The sequence below is a fragment of the Aphis gossypii genome, chromosome X (genome assembly GCF_020184175.1).
Source record: "Aphis gossypii isolate Hap1 chromosome X, ASM2018417v2, whole genome shotgun sequence".
Taxonomy (NCBI): Eukaryota; Metazoa; Arthropoda; class Insecta; order Hemiptera; family Aphididae; genus Aphis; species Aphis gossypii.
The window spans coordinates 39,326,233-39,342,811 of NC_065533.1; the positions used below are offsets into that span (position 1 = coordinate 39,326,233).

Sequence of the window (16,579 nt, forward strand, 5' to 3'; positions counted from 1 at the left end):
TTCTAGCGACATCTTATGCAACAGTTGCGGCTAATGACCAGTCCAGTCATGAACAAGTGCCAACAATTGACATGCAAACAGTTAACAGCAGCATACAGACCTTCCCTCTGCTCGGCAATACCAAGGCTAGAAAAAAAGGATAAAACGAAGACAAGCATTGAAAGTCAAGCAGAAAAGTTAAGCAAAGCGAAAACCTGCCAGCCATGGTCATTGAAGGCAGTTCAGACGTTAATAACACATGGAAAGAAGTGAAATCCAAAATCCCAGCACATAAGATTGATAGCTTTAAGAAAGTGGGGACTACCTCATAGCAGTATCTGATGGTGAGACGGCCTTGGCATTACGCAGCCTTGAAGAAATAAATGGTGTCAGTATATTAGAGTCGGGTCCAAGAAAATCTAAGGATTAAATAAAGGGCATACCAATAGACTATGATGCAGAGTTTAAAACGGAAGCAATTATAAGTCCGAATACAAAGACGGTTTCTACAATTTTTACATACACCAAGCCACTATTCATGTACAGCAGACAATATGGCGATAACGTAGATTTATCACCGGCAACATACAAACCTATTCTGAACAAACGGACCTTTGTCGGGATTAACTCAGTCTTCCCGAGATCATATATCTCTGCACCCCACTGTATGAGATTCCTGTCACTGGACCATAAAACTTCGGAGCGCAAGGGCAATATTAGATCACAACAATGTTCTGCAACCGGACATAAATATGCACCTTGAAAGATAAACCACCGATATCCGCACATTGCGGAAAAAGCCACACCTCTATGTACAGGGTTTGTGACAAATGGATTTCAAAGATTACGGCAATCCAAAGACACACTAACTATGACTGCTGAATAACTAAAAATTGGACAGTTAAATATGGCCAGATCTATGGCGTCTCAGGTGAGCTTACACATACTGCCTGGGCAAATTACTCGGCGCCACGGAGCCCCCTTACATTCCGAAGCACCATTCTCGTTCCTGTAAAGTAATGGTGAGATGTTTGGACCGAACTTTGTCGGCGTTGAGCCTCAGCTGTGATCCTACCGAGATTGGGCCTTGTACCGCGGGCTCGTAGTGGACCCTTTCGGGCAGCGTTAACCCCCTTTGTTTTTGGGATGACCGCAAATCGAAAATAGATTTTACGAGATTCCCGGAACCCAATTAATCTATAAGTTATCGACAGATACTATTTTGTCATTTTTATTACCTACTGTTCCTAGTAAAAACTGATACGTAGGTAATAAATTCCCAATGGTCAGTTCGTTTACTTCTTTCTTGTCGAGGGGTTAATATTCTTGTTTGTTACAATGGCTCCTCGTAAATACGCAACTTTGACTTTAGATCAAAAAATCAAAATAATAAAGCTAATAAAAAATAGCCAGAACTATGGTATGATTGTTGAGAAGTACGGAATAGGTAAATCAACTGTCGGTGGCATAAAAAAATATAAAGAGAAAATTATGAAGTTTGTCAGCACAACTGAAAGCGTGGTCCAGGCACACGTAAAACTTTAAAACAGCCGGAAAATCTTATTCTCGAAAATGCTTTATTAATATGGTTTATGCAACAGCAGAGACGACACATTCCGATAAGTGGTGAAATAATTTGCGAAAAAGCACGTTTATTTCACCGTGAAATAACAAAGCAGGGAGGTGGTTTCACTATTAGTAGAGATTGGCTAGACAATTTTAAACATCGTCATGGTATTAGGCGCTTTAAAATAACGGGTAAGATATTTCATGTGACGAAGCATCAATCGAACCATTTCGAAATGAATTGTAGTGAGTCATAAATGAAAATAATTTGGACCTAGAACAAATTTATAACGCTGATAAATCCGGTTTATTCTGGCGAATGTTACCAAACTATACATTTGTTTTGAGAAAAACGCCCTGGGAGAAAAATTATTAAAGCTCGAATAACATTCATACCTTGTGCTAATGCAAGTGGAACACGTAAGCTGCCTTTACTCATTATTGGGACTACACAAAACCCACGTGCGTTTAAATCAGTTAACCTTCCCGTATACTATCGTGGACAATAAAAATGCTTGGATCACTCGTGTTTTATTTTTAGGCTAGTTTCAAAAACAATTTGTTGCTGATGTTCGTGAGCACCTTTTAATTGTAAATTTACCTCCAAAAGTTTAACTATTGTTGGATAATTGCCTTGGACATCCATCAGCAGGAGAATTACGTAGTGATAATCCGATGAATCAAAATGTAGTTCAGAATATTAAATTAAACTATCGTAAGTCTCTCTTAGTCAATGTTCTTGCTGATCCGGTGCATGGTGAAAACCTTGTTGATACTCTAAAGTACATAAATTTAAAAGACGCAGTTTTTAGTCTTGAAAATTGTTGGAAATTGGTCCTACCAATGCTCATAACGAAAATATTGAGAGAATGCACCAGACTCTGAAACATATTTATTTAGAAGGTAAAAAAGTTAAACGACTTGATAAGTCTTTATATGCGTTGTTGAAATTTCTTAGAGACAAATTTATACACAGACTTGTTGTACTACATAAAGGAAAACTTACTTCTAAAATTAAAGAATTAAGAAAAAGACACAAGAATAGTCTAGAAATGTAAACTAATAATGTGCTTAAAGATGGAGAAGATTGTTGAAATGTGATGGCAAGTGGTAATGATCAGTGTTGGGACTTATCTAGATAATTATCTAGATGAAAACTTCGGTCATCTGTATCAATTTATCTAGATATTTTTTTATACATATTATGTATTTTTAATATTTTCGTATATACATTTCTACATTTTTGTACGAAATCAAAAACCATAACAGTATACTGTAACAGAAGATACATAGTACAAACTATTCTATAATAATATTCTATTCTGTGGTACAAATTTAAAGCATTCACAAAGTATAAATATACCCTGAATCTTGATAGTCAGTAATTAAATGGTCGTTGGCTGTTGTGTTATTTCCGTTTATTATTTATTTTAATGTTCCTGTAGGTTATTACTTATTAGTTATTTCTGACCGCGGCGACAGAAAAACATAATGATATAATTACTATTATTATAATAAAGATTATAAATATTTCGTATTTCTGCGTATACCAATTTATGTTTATCTATATTTACTATTATATATATATATATATGTTTACAATACGTATAATATTATTCCATTGTTTATCCTGTAGAATTACCCATAAACAAACACGGGTCTATTTCATATAAGACCCTCAGACTTTGATGAACTAGTACTGCAGATATAAATAGTCTTATAATATATGATTATATATACATATATATATATATGTGTGTGTGTGTGTGTTGTGTGTGTGTGTGTGTGTGTGTGTGGTGTGTGTGTGTGTGATGAACCAATAATATCCATCTATACATTATTGTTGGGTAATATACACAAATACATTACAGTTAATATTATAATAATATGATATATTTCAAAGTTTTGATTATCAAAACGACAAAACACTACCACAGTGCCACAGTTAATTATACTAGTATACAACGTGGACAGTAACTGTCATCATTTGTGGTTTTCTCCTGTTCTTGTTTGTTTACCTATTAGCTATATCCTTATTTTGGTTCTTGACCAGCAATATTTAAGTATGAAGCGATTTTTAACTAAAACATGTATGGATGATTCTAAAAAATCCAGAAATGTATCAAAAGCTATCAATTTAGCTGAAGTATCTAAAGACGACCCAGGACAATTCGATGAAGCTCGTGCACCACCAACAGAAGCGGATGGATTTGAGTGAATAAAACATTCCTCAATTAATTTATCCAACCATTACTTATTTGACGGCAAATTTTATGACACTGTGTCAAATATTGGAACAAAGTTAATTGCAAAATGTGTACTCTGCCAAATTAATATTTAAAAGAGTTATATTAATATTGTTTTTTTATTTTACTTATAAGTTCTTATGTGATAGGTTCATTCATGGGTAAGTATATTTATTGAATTTGAGTAAAAGTATCAATTTAAAATCATAAGATTAATGATGTAGGTAATATGTGTACCAAAATTTTTGATTTTTTAAAAGAGAAGATTAATTATAAAGAAAAAAATATTTATTGATAAATCGTTATAACTTATAATCGAATTCATCGTTCCAGTGACCCTATTTAAGGTTGCGAAGGGGTCAAGCCTTTTCTGATCTGTGTACTAGGTACTGTACTATATCAGTAATGCTAAATATTTATGGTATTTAATCTAGTGGTCCCCCATTAAAAGATTTCTGGCTATGTCACTGTATGCAAATATAAAAAAAACAGCAAAAAAAATTTTATCTATTTTTTTATCTAGATAAAATTATATTTATCTACTACCTTTATCTAGATACTTTTGGAATTTCTATCTATTATCTTTATCTAGATAAATTCCCCTCAATAATCTATTATCTTTATCTAGATAATATTTTAGTTATCTATTCCCAACACTGGACTAATGATGATATATGCACTGCCAATAAATTTAAAGACTCCTGTAATTGCCAAATTATTTGTGATGAATGCAAAATTTGTATTCATTGTTTTTCGTGTGCATGTATGGATAGTGCAATTGTGTTATACATTTTGTCGTCTGCACAACCTACATTACTAGCATTGAGAAATAACATTTGTAAAAAGCCTTTAAAAAAAATATCATAAAATATTTCACCAAAAAATAAAAAAATTATACATCAGCGTCGATTTTTTTCTACTAAAAAGACTAAAAAACACTCAAAAGCTTAAACTATTTTTATTCAGAACAATATCAAAAAGAATAATATAAGTGCATTAAGTTAGCTTTCTAATGTTAGAAATCAATGTTCTACTGATCGTCTAAAAGGTTTACCATAATATAAAACTGTAAAAGAAAAAAGCATACCAGATCGTTCTGATGAAAAACCTTTATAAAAATTTCGTTTTAATTGTAAATCTTGGTTGGATTTACTAAAAAAAAAAAAAAATTTTACATGACTGTTGGAATTCAAAAAAAAATTACATACAAAACAACGTATTTGTCGGTTAAAAAGTTTTACTGCTATGAGATAGACATACTACAACAAACTGTTCTTTAAAATCATATAAACCACATATAAATCGATTATTTTAACATAAAAAAAATAGTACCTGCAAAATCTGACAAAAATCCAACATTAACAAATAGCTTTTTAAAAAACTCAATTCATTTAAATTTTTCCAATTTTCAAATTATTTACATAAATAATTATTTTCAGAATTACTAATAAACTCTGCTATTGATTTCATTCAAACAATTCAAGATTTATGAGTAATGAAAACTGAGTTTATATGAAAACCTATTTTCAGAATCAAAATTAGTATGGGAAGCACAAGACCTACCGCTATATGTGTGAAGTCTATGAATGTAATTTTATGTAAATTAAATGATAGATTTAGTTGTTCTGAAAACCTTCAGAGTTTTCGTGAGGTTAAAGTACGATTAAAGTACCTAATAAAAATGATACTGAGAGTGATGATTCTAAAGAAACAATACATGTTATAGTCGTAAACTCTGCACTGAGTAAAATAAGAATGACGTCAGCTTTTTAAAATTTATTCGTGGATTAAAAAACAGTTTGTACTTAGTTACCAACATCAGCAACTGCAGAACGATGTCTTTCCAAGCTTGATTGCTTAGACTTATTAAAACCAAATTACACCCTACTGTTGGAGAAAAAAGATTGGATAATTTAATATTAATATTATATAACTGATATAGAAGTTGCAATTGAAGATTATATCAATACAATTACTTCAACTTCCAGTGTTTGGTAGAAACCAAGAAAGAATTAATAACATTCTCTAATGTTATATTTTTCCAAAAAAAATGCATGAAAAAGAATTTGTTAAAACACCAACTTCTAAAAAAAATACTTCTCTAATTGAAAAAATAATCGAAGAACATAATGGTAATATTCATTTTGCAAAAATTGACGTTGATCAAATGTGAACTAGACTGTCTGCTAGACGTGATTGAAATGGGTAATATATTGGCGTCACACTATATACAATATAAAAATCAACTATAAACCGCAAAAGGAATAATAACAATGTATTACTAGTCAGTCGGCAATATGATTTTAATATTCATGAGGAGCAGTCTTGTAGCTGGTCTTGTTACTGCAGTTAAATGGAGATTTCCTTTAACTGCATATGAATTTTGTCTCATTACTAAAGAATTTTTAGATAATAAAGGGATAATAAAAAAAAATTCAAAAACAATTTTCCTGATTATGACTGGATTAAATCATTTCTTGAGCGTCTTAAAATAAGTCAGAATATTTGATAAATTCATCCAAATCAAGTACCTCTGTTAAATTTTGTGGTTCAACTGCTGGTACTTTGCTACCAACATATATAGTTTACAAGGCTAAACATTTGTACCCAAGTTGGACATATAATGCTCTAAAGTACACCCAGTTCAATAGCAAGGGCCCGGGTAAAAAAGTAATAATAGTTGATAACCTAGCTAGTCATATATCATATATCTTCAGCTGTAATTAAATCTTATGGAAAACATTTTCGAGTTTTTCCATTAGCATATGCTCAAGAGTTAACAAAATCTGAAACATTGTATCAACTTCTTTTTTAAGATATAGTTGATTTGTGCAAAGACAATAACCTACCTATTGTGAAAAACCAAGCACGGTTTTTGTATTAATCTCAAAGTACTTTGAGAACAATTCAGTCATTCAGATTTGTCAGCAAAATCAAAGATATGGTAATGTTATTCGTATAGACCCACTTTTTCCACCCTAATTTTGGTCTATATCAGAACTAATGGACCATGAAATTCCTAGGATACAAAATATTATCGAAGCTTGCCATCGACGTTGGTCAACGTTGGTTGGTAAAACTCATGTTGGAATCTATACAATGATTGGAGAACTTAAAAAAGAACAACGAGTTGACTAAGACATTGAAAATATTAATCATGGAGAACCACAATTAATACAGAAAAGACAAATAATTTATAGAAAGAAGAGGTTCAATAGCGATCGGCGGTCACATGCTGAATATTATATCAAATGATAAATATAGTAATATGATGTATAAATATAAAGTAACATTATTTGTGTTATTAGATTAAAAGTTATTATTTTTTATTATAATCAAGATCTTAAACCATCAGTATTTCGAACTGTTTTTGTTTTAAACAGTCGAGATTGTGATTTTTCCGGATTTGGTACATCGGTATTTTACATATCAGGTTTTACATTTTGACTCAGACTCGAAAAATTTAATTTCACTGTTGATTAAATTAAAAGAGCTTTTGAGTTGGATATACAATGATTTTTACTAGTTAAGAAGGGGCATGGTAAGAGCCTGCAAGTGACGTTCCCTGCATCGCGATATATGACTCTAGACTAGGATAAAATATCGCGAACTAATCTTACCCAACACCGGTGCTAGAATGTCTAGGCATTCAAAATCAAAAAGGCCCTTTTTAGGGCCACCCCCACATGCAATTAATGTGATAACACAAAATATCGAAGGCTTTTCTGTGATTAAAGGTGAGCTTCTTGCTTCACTCTGTAAGTCACAGAGGTGCGACGTTTTATGTGTCCAAGAAACGCACCGGGATGAGGCCAGCATAAGGCCAAAAATACCGGGAATGAACCTTGTCATTGAATTACCACATTCACAATATGAAAGTGCAATATATACTAAACCAGAACTGGTGAATCGAAAGCGCATTATATAGTCTTAGCAGTCAGATTGAGATACTAACTATTGAAGTACGAAATTGTACAATTACTTCGGTGTACAAATCACCAAACATCGCGTTCGCTTTCGAAAAACCGGATAACTTTGACAACTGTAATACAAAGATAGTTTTGGGCGATTTCAACAGTCATAGTATCACGTGGGGATACCAGGAAACGGATCAAAATGGAAAAAATGTTGAATCATGGGCTGAGGCTGAAGGCCTGTCTCTAGTTCACGATCCTAAACTCCCCTCATCCTTCAATAGTGGTCGGTGGAAGAAAAGTTACAACCCAGACCTAACTTTCGTAAGTGATAAAATAGTCTCTCAAACCATAAAAACCGTATGTAACCACATACTAAATACCCAACAACGAGGCTTGACATTAAGTATCACAGACGTAGTAAGACCCCAAACCGAGCCATTTAAAAGACGATTTAATTTTAGGAAAGCTAAGTGGAAAGACTTTAGGGAAACTCTGGATAAAGAAATACGTAACTTAGACCCAAAGCCAGAAAACTAAGAGAAATTTATAGAAAAAATCAAGAAAACCTCAAGACTACATATTCCACGGAGATGTAGAGAACAATATATAAGTGGAATGACGGAAGAAACCTGCGAAATACATAAGAAATATAGAAAATCATTCACTGTAGACCCATTTAGCGAAGGGACCGTAACACTAGGAGAAACCCTGATTAACCACCTATGTAAAGATAGAAATGACAGGTAGCATGAACTCATTGAGACTACGGACATGAACCAAAAACAGCAAAAAAGCATGGCGACTCATCAAGAGGCTAAGTGGGGACCCGGTAACACACACTAACGATATAAATGTAACAGCTAATCAAGTAGCCACACAGCTACTCTTAAACGGTAAACCAAGGGCAAAAATCAAAAGAGAAAAACTCATTAGAACCTTAGACACTGAACAAAAAAATTTTCAGCTTGACTTAACTCTTGATGAACTAAATGAGAGCCTGAAGGAGATGAAAAACGGAGACACCTGGGTTGGACGAAATAATGAAAGAGCAAATAAAAGAATTCAGCATAGAAGCTAAACAATGGTTACTAACTTTTCTAAACTCATGCCGCGATAAGGCCTTAGTACCAAAAATGTAGAGAAAGGCAAAAGTAGTGGCACTGCCAAAAACAGGAAAACATTACAAAAACTCAAAAAAAATACAAACCGATATCTTTGCTATATCATACCTTTAAATTGTATGAACGTATGATCATGAATCGTATCAAGCCAACCCGTCATTAATAAAACAAAACATTGGGTCTTAGTAGGTTATTTATGTAATAATTTGTTAATTCTTGAAGTGATCTAGTAAGTTTACGTTCAAATATTTCGAAAGTTGTGTCCTGCGCTGCTTTGGCTAAGTCGTCTTCATATAAGATTGTGCATTGTCGACAACATATAGAATGTCCTAGGACATTTCAGGTAATTGTCGCTCAAGTCTAGTAGTTCAAGCGATTACAAAAAAAACCAACGAAGACCCAATCCAGATAAGACAGAGATATGCAACTTCCACCTCCGAAACCGCGAGGCAAAAAGAAAACTAAAAGTTGAATGGCTTGGAAAACCATTTGAAAATACAAAACACCTAGTTTACCGAGGGGTCATACTGGACAGAACTCTTACGTTCAAAGAACAGTGTAAAAAAACTAAAATGAAAGTTGAAGCAAGAAACAATCTCATGCAAAAACTAGCAGGTAGCAAGTGGGGCGCAACTCCCATAACTAAACACGATCCGTACTTCTGGACTAGCACTTTGTTTCTCCGCTGGTGAGTATGCTAGCCCAGTATGGAACCAATCTTAACATTCAAAACATGTTGATACGGCCCTCAACGAGACTTGTAGGATAATAACCGGATACTTTAAGCCAACGCCACTTAAATTTATATATCCATTAGCAGCTCCACCAAAAATACGAACATATGTGGCCACATGCATGGAGAGAACCAAACAAACAATGGATCAAAGACACCCCATGCATGGCTACTCAGGACCCCAAAGGAGACTTAAATCCCGCAGAAGCTTTATTGCCAGTTCAACCACGATCCAAGATCCACCGGAATAACACAGAATACTAAAATGGAGAAAAGAGCTACAATGTGAAAAACCTGTCCCGTTTGCTGAGCATCTACCGTGTGGAGGAAACCAACCATGGACTATATGGAAGACATTAAATAGGTTGAGAACTGGAGTAGCAAAAACAAAAGCAAACACGATGAAATGGGGATACCAGAAAGAACTGGACATTGCGAATGTGGCGAAGACCAATCAGATGACCACTTACTACAGTGCACATTAGCCCCGTCAGGATGCACGTCCGACGACTTGGCTTTAGCCAACGAAAAAGCAATACCAATCAAAATTCACAGGCTAAAACAAAATATTTAAACATTTTATTTTATATTTTACATTTTATACTCATATTTTAACCTATCTATTTTTAGACAACTTTATGTATTTATGTATTTATGTAATAGCATATAGCCCTAGCACCGGACACGATAAGAAGAAGAACTTGGTATGAAAGCTTTTGTGAATTCATTTGTTAAAAATGTTGATGCTCTTAACTGTCTGCAATCATAACATTTAGGAAGTGTCTCCTAACTGGATATTGCCAAAATTTAAATTCTTAACAGAAAATTGTTTTTAACCCTTTAACTATTCCCAAAAAAAGTTACTAAAATGCCTCATTATTGTCTTATTATGTGAATAAAAATAGACCATTAGGATCAACTCACAATTCTAAATTAAAATACGAGGTCTGTTCAAAAAGTACCAGGACAAATATATTGCGACTAATCTATACATGGTAACGTTTTAAATTATAAATATATGTATTCCCAATGTATTAGAGAATATTTTGAACAAAACCCAAAGTCGCTATCTTATCTCAGTTTAATATTATACGTGGTTAAATCTAGTCAGTTTGTTTCATTCTCCGTTTTCGTCATGTCCGAAATTAACGAACGTGTGTGCATCAAATTTTGCTTGAAACTTGGTAAAAACGCATCTGAAACGTACACAATGATTAAAACTGCTTTTGGAGACGATTCTTTAAGTCGCTCTGTTACTTTCGAATGGTTTATACGTTTCAAGGATAGTCGACAGTCAATTAAAGATGATCCACGTTCTGGAAGACCGTCGACATCTAGAAACGATGATGTGGCGAACATTTACGAAAAAGTGCGAAATGACCGTAGATTAACTGTTCGCGAGTTAGCAAATGAAGCAGGAATTTCAATTGGATCTTGTCATGAAATTTTAACGGAAAAATTACAGATGAGAAGGGTAGCTGCTAAATTCGTTCCGCGGATGTTGACATCGGAACAAAATTAAAATCGTTTAACGATTTGTCAAGACCTTAAAAATCGATCTGCTGATATAAATTTTATAAAAAACATTGTTACAAGGAATGAGACATGGGTTTATGGGTACGATCTGGAAACAAAGTTACAGTCATCTCAGAGGAAAACAAAATTTTCCCCTCGACCAAAAAAAGCTCGCAAGTGAGATCGAATGTCAAGACAATGCTAATTGTTTTTTTTAATATTGAACGTATGAATTTGTGCCCCATGGACAAACAGTTAATCAGGTATTCTATAAAGATGTATTAATACGTTTGCGAGAGAGAATTCGCAAAAAGCACCCAGAAAAATAGCAAAGTGGAACCTGGTTTCTTCATCACGACAATGCACCAGCACATTCAGCATTGTCAATTCGTGAATTTTTGGCTGAAAAAAAATACCTGTGGTCCCACATCCTCCCTATTCACCTGATCTAGCCCCGTGCGTTTTTTTTTCTTTTCCCGAGAATAAAATCTGCGCTTATAGGACAACGATTCAAGACGTAGGTAGTGGAAATTAAAGCAAATACGGCAACAGAACTTAAAGCTATAACTTAAGAACAATTTCAAAGGACTTTCGAAAAATGGCAAAATCGCTAGAACCACTGTTCCACTATCGTCTAGAGGAGAGTATTTTGGAGGCGATATCTTTAAATAATATGTAACTTCATTTTTGTAATTATTAAAAATAAAATCCTGGTACTTATTGAACACATTTTTTTTAATGTAGGTACAAAGTTTAAAATATATGTTTCATACTAAATATTTATTATTTTATTCTATTTATATTGTAGTATACTACAATATAATATACTTTTAGGTAACAAACTGTATTCTATATAATTTAATTTAATTTAATTTAAAGATAAAAATAACCAATGAGTATTTTAGTTATATTTATTTTAATTATCAAATAATAAACCAAGGATGGTTCATATGAATGTTTTACATCAACTTATAGAACCTCATTTGAAATTATATTGTAAGAAAATTCAAAAACTTTGACCCATATGGTATTTTTCATACAAGTAGGTAGGTAATGTAGAAATTTGATAAATTTTCTAGAAACTATGAAATAAATTTGAATATATAACACTCTAAATACCACACAAAAAACAATCAAAATTTTTATCCTTGTATGAAATTGATATACAAGTAAAACAATTTTAATAATATTATATTACTCTGGTTAATATCTACAAAAAAATTAGTAGGTATTTTTAATATGAATTAGTACAAATTGTACATTACAAAAGGTATTCTTTTAAAAAACATAATTTGTTTCATATGAAAGACACTTTAAAAACAAAATATTTATTTCAGCATCTTATTAATTTTTAGAATTAACTTTTGTTTATTTAAACCTGTTGTGCAAGAGTTTGTGATTCAAAATATTTTGTCAAGAACTTTGGTAAGTTTGATTATTCTAATGCAGTTTTCATAATTTAATAAGAATAACACATAGAATTTAATACAGTTTAATAATTGTATTATATGTTTAATATAATTATAGTTTTTGCCAAACAATTTTGTTCATTGACACAAATAATAAGTTGAATCCAGTTTTTTGTCACATTTAATAATAATAAATATTATGCATAAATATCTATGAGACAAGTGTCAAATTATTAATGTCAGATATTATATCTGTATAATGTTGTATTATAATTGATAATTTTATAAAATAAAACATTAATGTTATACCTTAACTACAAGGCTAATGTTTTGCTCTAGAAAATGAATTTTTTTAAGTCTTGTACCAAACATTTATATCTTTTCTTTCAATTAATACTTCAATTAAACTTAATTATTCATGTAATATATTGGACGTCTAATGTACCATGACTAAAAAATTACTGAAACTTGTTTATTACAGTTTTTCTAAGGCATTATTCTACATTTCTGCCTCATTTCCAACATCTATAACATTAAATACAATACAAGTAATACAACTCCTAGTTTCAAACAAGCAAGTTTTTCTAACTTATAGCTAATAAGTTTGCCATCATTTAAATAGTTCTTAGTTATATTAATAAACTATACTATATCATGTATGATAGGTACACAAAACAACTATTTTATACATATTTAGTTGATGTATAGAAACTATTTTGAGCATGAACATTTATATGCCTGTTGTATTTTAGTATGCTGTATCAAAGTTAATTTTAAAAATTAATAATTGACATTACAATTTACCATTTATGCAATACTAATGCTTCTATTGGCATTGTTTTTTTAAGACTCAGGCAGTTCATGCAGTTGTATACATTTGTATACATAATAGTAATACACTACCAATGCATAATACTAATACACTTATACATAATACTCGTGATGTATTGGTTAAGACCATAGTTAAATATTAAATGTATTATAATGTAGCTTCTTTATCAATAATTTAATATATTTATTGAATTACGAGAATAAATCGTACAGAGGACAAGCCAACGTGAATAATGGATAAATAAAAAATAATGAAACAATTCATATTCAACGAACGTAATATGAAATTGGTCGTAACAATTCTCATTACTAGTACCGATCACAATAATTATTCACAAATCAAAATATTACGGTAAATGCGATTTTATGGAAAACCGAAAAAATAATGACAACGGCGTGTCGACTGTCGCAGTGTCGAGGAGGCGTAGGTTAATCCGTAAATGCAATATTGTAATAACATGGAGGGAATATTAATTGTTCTAGAACATTCGCCAGATGTGTTGTCGCGCAGCGCGCGCACCGGTAGGTTGTTGAAAACCGTTATGAGAGCGGCGGCAAATTTGAACAATAACTAATGCTAATAAGCTGACTAAAAAATGATTTGCGCGGTAGACACAGGGATTATTTCGATAATTTTTTATCTATATTTTCGTGGAGTTCTTGCATAGATACTGATTAATACACAATATATTTTAAGTTGCCCCAAATTGTCATATAAAACAATATAAAAACAAATATTTAACACAATTTCAATGAGTATTCTTTTATTTGATTTTATAATACACTTCGGACTACTGCCCAAGATACCATATATATTATAAGGTATTATATAGATTTAGAATAATAATTATACAATAGAATTAATAATTATGTTACATTTTAGAACTACTGGAAATATTTCAAATGTTGCTGTTTCAATGTGTTCCATTGACCCATTTAATTCTGCAAATGAAAGTTTTGTTAAAGAAAAGTGATTGAACCAACAAGACGAGACACTAAATGATAATACAACAATTCACAATACCTAATTAACAAAAAAATAACGATGAAATTACGAATTGCCAAGCAAGTTTACTCGATTTGATAGAAAAATCCTCTATATTGATGCAAAAACCTGATGACAATGAGCCTGATAAATACTTTTTATTTAATTTTTACCAGAGATTAAGAAAATCAATGAAAATCAAAAATTGGATTTATAAACTGAATTTTCCCAATTAATTAAACGCATTTTGAATTCTTCACTACCTCCATCAGTCGAACATCATAATTTAAATTATCAAAGTGATTATACGTCTAATTCAAACATTACACAAAATCGTCAAATTCCATAGTATTATTAACAATTTATTCTGAATAATCAATTTGATATACATTTTCCACAACTAATTCGTCAAAATTAATTTTAATGAAAATTTTTGTTAAGATCGTATAAAAAAACTTTTCATAATAGGTATTATACAAGTGTAATATTATTATTGATACAATATCTTTCATTTTTAGATATTTTAATATTTAAACCTTATAATAATAAAGTTTTAAAATTTATTATATTTAATAGATATTTTTATTTTTAACAATGATTTTTATAAGTTCTGCAGACTTCAATTTTTATTTTGGATAAATGAATGAACCCAAAATTCTTTTTCTCTCTTAGGAAAATTTAAATAGGTACCCATGGAAATCTGCCATCGATATTACTCTCATTGATATAACTCTTTGTTATAATTACAATCCATCCTATATAATGATAATATAATATATTTAAATATGAGTTATATTATTTAAATAGTTACTTAAGAAGCTTTTTTAGAAAATCTAAATTATGTATGCCCACGAGTTACAACAAAAAAATTTTTATTTTTAAAATTTAATATTTTATAAAAATAGTTGAAAACTACGCAAAGCACAACATATCTGATGACCAACAGACAAGTGCAAACTGAGTGGCAGAACCGCGAAATAGTGTGACGCCACTACGCCAGACGCGATCCTAAAGACATCAAAACGCCGCAGTAGCGGTTTTGAGGGTGTGCCTCACCCAAAATTTTGTAGTAAATAATAATACTCTAAAAGTATAATTCTTGGCCCAACGATAGCACATATTTCGCTAACAATTTTTGACGTATTTATGGTTTTATTTGAAAGTAATTCTTCTTTACGAAGTTGAATAAAGAATAATATGAATTATCATTTATTTTACTATTGTATAATATTATTCCGTGTTTATTACCAAAAATAGTGATAAGCCGATAAGAAACATACGAAATAATTATTACGTAAATAAACCCTCATATTTCAGCCGGCGGAAATATTCCGATGACGTCGGAGATGCACCGTTTAACGTCGCCTCTGAATTGTTACTTGTGTACACGAATTACACACACACACACGTAAGTACGCGAATGCACGTGACTATTAAATAAGCAAAATTGCGCATGCGCAATGATCATCGTGAGGCTCGTTTTTCTTCGCCTCCAAGTACTAAAAATAGATGAGTAGGTAATATGGTCAGCCCGCAGTTGTAATTGCGACACTATCAACAACAACATATATATATAGATAATCATAAACTGTTACTATTGTCACAGAGCCTAATGAAACCGATTTTAATATAAGTTTAATTTTTGTTATGAAGGGAGGGGAAGTAATACAAAAGTTGCCTCACTAAAAAAATACAACTAAAACCGCCACTCCAAAACGGTCTACAAAAATTTGACAGAGTTCGTGTTGTGCGTATCGCTAGCTACAGAACCATTATTACTGACTGTATTAAATAACGTATTATAAATAGTATGATTCACAGTACAAAAACACGTAAAATTGTAATAATAATCTATATAATAAAACAGATAACTAGTGAGTGTGTGTGAAACTGTGAAGTGAATGTGCTTCGATAGACCGTTGACCCATATTACGGACATGATTAGCGGGTACCTAGTTTGATGGTATGCGATACCATTACTGTTAACGGATCATAATACTATAATAGTATAAAATTATAAACAAAAATAGGTACTAGGTAATTTGGGTACCAACAATATGCCTATCGGCAATCAGTGAATTCAGAGGAAAAATTTGATCAGCGTCTGAATTAATTAAAATCGCTAAAATCACTCAACTCCCTAAAAAGCTCATTTTAAATTTTACTACTACGATAAGTTGTTTTTTTTGCCCTACGAGAATTCCTGATACCATTTCGTATTTTGCCACTCAAATTCAAAATGTTAAAATAATACTAGCAAAAACTATTTCGACGAAA

The 16,579-nt window shown here is 31.7% G+C and overlaps 1 protein-coding gene across 1 annotated transcript; it reads left to right on the forward strand.

Annotated features, from left to right (window-relative positions):
• The first annotated feature begins 10,697 nt into the window (after positions 1 to 10,697).
• LOC114129433 (protein GVQW3-like) lies at positions 10,698 to 11,084 on the forward strand. Its single transcript, XM_027994160.2, has one exon. It carries the CDS (start codon positions 10,698 to 10,700, stop codon positions 11,082 to 11,084), a length of 387 nt encoding a protein of 128 aa, XP_027849961.2.
• The last annotated feature ends 5,495 nt before the right edge of the window (positions 11,085 to 16,579 follow it).

Excerpts from the sequence above, each read along its gene's own strand:
- LOC114129433 (XM_027994160.2), top strand. The coding sequence starts at position 10,698 with ATGTCCGAAATTAACGAACGTGTGTGCATCAAATTTTGCTTGAAACTT.